The sequence below is a fragment of the Mus caroli genome, chromosome 5 (genome assembly GCF_900094665.2).
Source record: "Mus caroli chromosome 5, CAROLI_EIJ_v1.1, whole genome shotgun sequence".
In the NCBI taxonomy this organism is placed as follows: domain Eukaryota; kingdom Metazoa; phylum Chordata; class Mammalia; order Rodentia; family Muridae; genus Mus; species Mus caroli.
The window spans coordinates 79,973,960-79,977,522 of record NC_034574.1 but is presented as its reverse complement, the minus strand read 5'-3'; the positions used below and the strand labels follow the sequence as shown (position 1 = coordinate 79,977,522).

The 3,563-nt window shown below is 37.0% G+C and overlaps 1 protein-coding gene across 1 annotated transcript in view; it reads left to right on the top strand.

The window, feature by feature from the left end:
- The window catches only part of LOC110295246 (UDP-glucuronosyltransferase 2B31-like), a 15,751-nt gene continuing 12,188 nt past the window's right edge, over positions 1-3,563 (top strand). The window contains exons 1-2 of the mRNA XM_021163732.2: positions 1-783; positions 2,580-2,728. Of these exons, the coding sequence (XP_021019391.1) occupies positions 54-783; positions 2,580-2,728 (879 nt within the window). The 5' untranslated portion in view covers positions 1-53. The remainder of the gene's footprint in view (positions 784-2,579; positions 2,729-3,563) is intronic.

Below are 3,563 nucleotides of genomic sequence, written 5' to 3'. Positions count from 1 at the left end.
TCTGCTAGAGCTGAGCAATCATCCTTTGGAAGGCAGGTCTGAAGTTAACCAAGATGCCTGTGAAAATGACAGCAGCCCTGCTCCTGCTCCTGCTCCAGCTGAGTGGCTTCTTTGGATCTGGGACTGGTGGGAAGGTGCTGGTGTGGCCAATGGAGTTCAGCCATTGGCTCAACTTAAAGACAATCCTAGACGAGCTTCTGAAAAAGGGTCATGAAGTGATGGTTCTGAGACCTTCAGCATCCTTATCTTATGAGGTTGACAACACATCTGCTATTGAATTTGAGACTTATCCTACATCATACTCCTTATCTGAGTTAGAGGAAATTTTCTGGGAATCACTCAGAAAATATATTTATGAGCTGCCAAAGCAGTCATTTTGGGGATATTTCTTAATGTTCCAAGAAATGATTTGGGTAGATACAAAATATTTTGAAAGTCTCTGTAAAGATGTAGTTTTTAACAAAGAACTCATGACAAAGCTACAAAAATCAAGGTTTGATGTGATCCTGGCAGATCCCTTCATACCCTGTGGTGATCTGCTGGCTGAGGTTCTCAAGATCCCCCTTGTGTACAGTCTCCGCTTCTTTCCTGGCTCCACTTATGAGAAGTACAGTGGTGGACTCCCACTGCCTCCTTCCTATGTGCCTGTTGTTATGTCAGAATTGAGTGATAGAATGACTTTCATGGAGAGGGTGAGAAATGTCATCTATATGCTGTGTTTTGACTTTTGGTTCCAATCATTTAATGAGAAGAACTGGAATCAGCTTTATACTGAAGTATTAGGTAAGTGCCCTGTTCAGTTGGGATTGCTGGATTCTCAATTTGCTGTGTCATTGAATGTGAATGTCAAAGAACAGGATCGACAGAGGAATGATTTGTCTCTCCTAAATAAAATGATGGAAAAACTAGAAAATTAGCTGTCAAATTCAAGCATTGTAAAGAACTTTATATTCCAGTGTCAGTTGCAAAACCTTGTCTATGAATTGTCAGCACACACCCACATAACAAAACTTTGATTATTTCTCTAAGAAATTACATAGGCCCAAGACATTTTTCCTTGTGTTTTAAAGCAACACTTTTACCTGACTGGTGCCTTCATTGTCATTACTATCTTTGTCATTTTATTGTATTCATGGCTATTATTATCATGTGTATGAACATGCACACTTGAGTCATGGGAGAGGGGGATTGTGCTCTGTGTTGCTTATGTAGAGGCCAGATTAAACTTTGAAGAGTTTTTATTTCTACCTCTGTGTATGTTCTTGGGATCAATTTAGGTGTTTAGGCTTGTATAGGGATTGAACTCAAGTCTTTAGCTTGCATGGAATACCTTTACCTTCTAATGCATTACACCGGCCTCTAAAACATATGCTTTAAACAAAGGCAAAGTCTTCATGACTTATAAAATACACTGAAGATTATACATACTTCTAGCATAGGTAAATATCTATCTATCATCTTTCTATTTACAATCAAAGGAGGACTTTTATATAAATTAATTTTTTCATTTATGATTTAAAAGATCTTCCCCTTTAACCTACTAAACTTCTGCACAGCTGTGAATATGCTATCTCTGCTCTATACAGAGGAAATATGTGAATGCAAAACATGGGGGAATCTAATTGATTTATTGGAGTCAGTTGAAATTGTGTTCAAACATAGAATCTTGAAATGTAGACATATTGGGTATTACTTAGCGTTTTACTGAACATACATGTCTCTATCCATAATTTAAGGCATATATGCATATTATCTGTAAACACATTTATACATACCAAATTATTAAACAATCAGTCATGAATCAAGAGCAAAATCAAAGAACTCAGGCATAATAAAAATTTCTCTATGAGGACAACCAGGGTAACATAGTAAAACACTGTCTCAATGAAATGCTGAAGCAGAATCCCCTTAAATGTTTGCACTGGGCTGAGATGTACACATCTTCCATCTCTGCAGTTGAAGTGAGGAGGAAGAGGATCTAGCATTCAGGGTGCACTGTAGCTTCATTGGTGACTGAGGAACCACTCTAGGCTGCATCCAACTGTCTCAAAACCAGACAGCACAAAATTCTCAGTTCATTTATAGGAGCACACATCAAGGTTCTAGCTGCTACATAGAACAAATTACATCTAGAGTTAAAGGGAAAAGTGTTTCCCTAAGTTAGGATTCCTAAATAATGGTATTTGACTGTATTTCAATGACATATCTTGATACTTATTGATCATAAATTAACAAGGTTACAATTGTGGTAACTTTTCACAGATACTCGTACAATGAATTTATATATCTCTAAGCATACCTATGAGAAGCATATATATTACAAATTTGTTTTCAAACATTACACACATACAAACACACCTATATACATACATACATACATACATTCATACATACATACATACATATACATACACAAACATACACACACACACATACATATTTTTTTCATACAAAGTACCATACTTGTAAACATCTCTGGCTGCATAAACAAAAGTGCTTCTAAAAGACTACCTGGCATAGTCATATTCACCTGATATTTTGTTATATCTTATATCTTCATTGCTCTGACTCCTCTTCAGGAAGACCCACAACACTCTCAGAGACTATGGCAAAAGCAGACATATGGCTCATTAGAACCTACTGGGATTTGGAATTTCCTCATCCTGTCTTACCAAATTTTGATTTTGTTGGTGGCCTCCACTGCAGACCTGCCAAGCCCCTTCCTAAGGTAAATATATTCCCGTTTTCTTACTTCTGGTGCCTTGCATTTGCAACATGAGTGATTATATTGTATTCCTTCAGAGTCTTTGTGTCAAACTCAGAACATCACAGAAATTTAGGTAAAAACAACAGCCAGTAGAGAGGCCTATTTCTGTTCCATCACAAGAGTCTACATTTCTTTTATGAACCCTGTGGATATCCAAGGGCAGGGACAATTAGAATCCTATTCAGCAAAGAGAAAATATAAGTGATTCAAGCAGAACACACAGATAACTAACAAGTACAACCCAGAGGTTGTACAACACAAAGAGCATACAGGGAAACAAGAGTGTGCACAGGCTTACCTAGAAACACCAACAGTTCTACTTTGAAGTTTTACTGTGAAGAAGAAACAGAATAGTGTAAATGTTACAGTGAGGGAAGGCCAAGTTGTCTGGCAGTAAAAGAGGAGTCCGTATATGGGACAAAATAAGGCACATAGTTTTGCTCATTTAACAAGGCTCAGTATCTCCTTGGTCTCTAAAACTGCTCTTAGATAATGTCTATAAATGAACTGTATATGCACCCTGCAGGTACAAAGGAATGTGATGTGATTTTAACTCACACTAACACTTCACGATGCAAAGAAAGTGAAATTTTTTTCTACTCTAGGAAGAGATGTCTCTGAAGGATCCTCCTTTAGTTATACAATGATGATGTTACATAAAAGATGACATGGCTGTTTTAAAATATAATTGGGATATATACAGTTATTGAGAACTCTAAAAAAAGAAAAGAGAAAGTAAAAGAAAAGAAGAAAAGAAAGAGAAGAGGAGAGGAGAGGAGAGGAGAGGAGAGGAGAG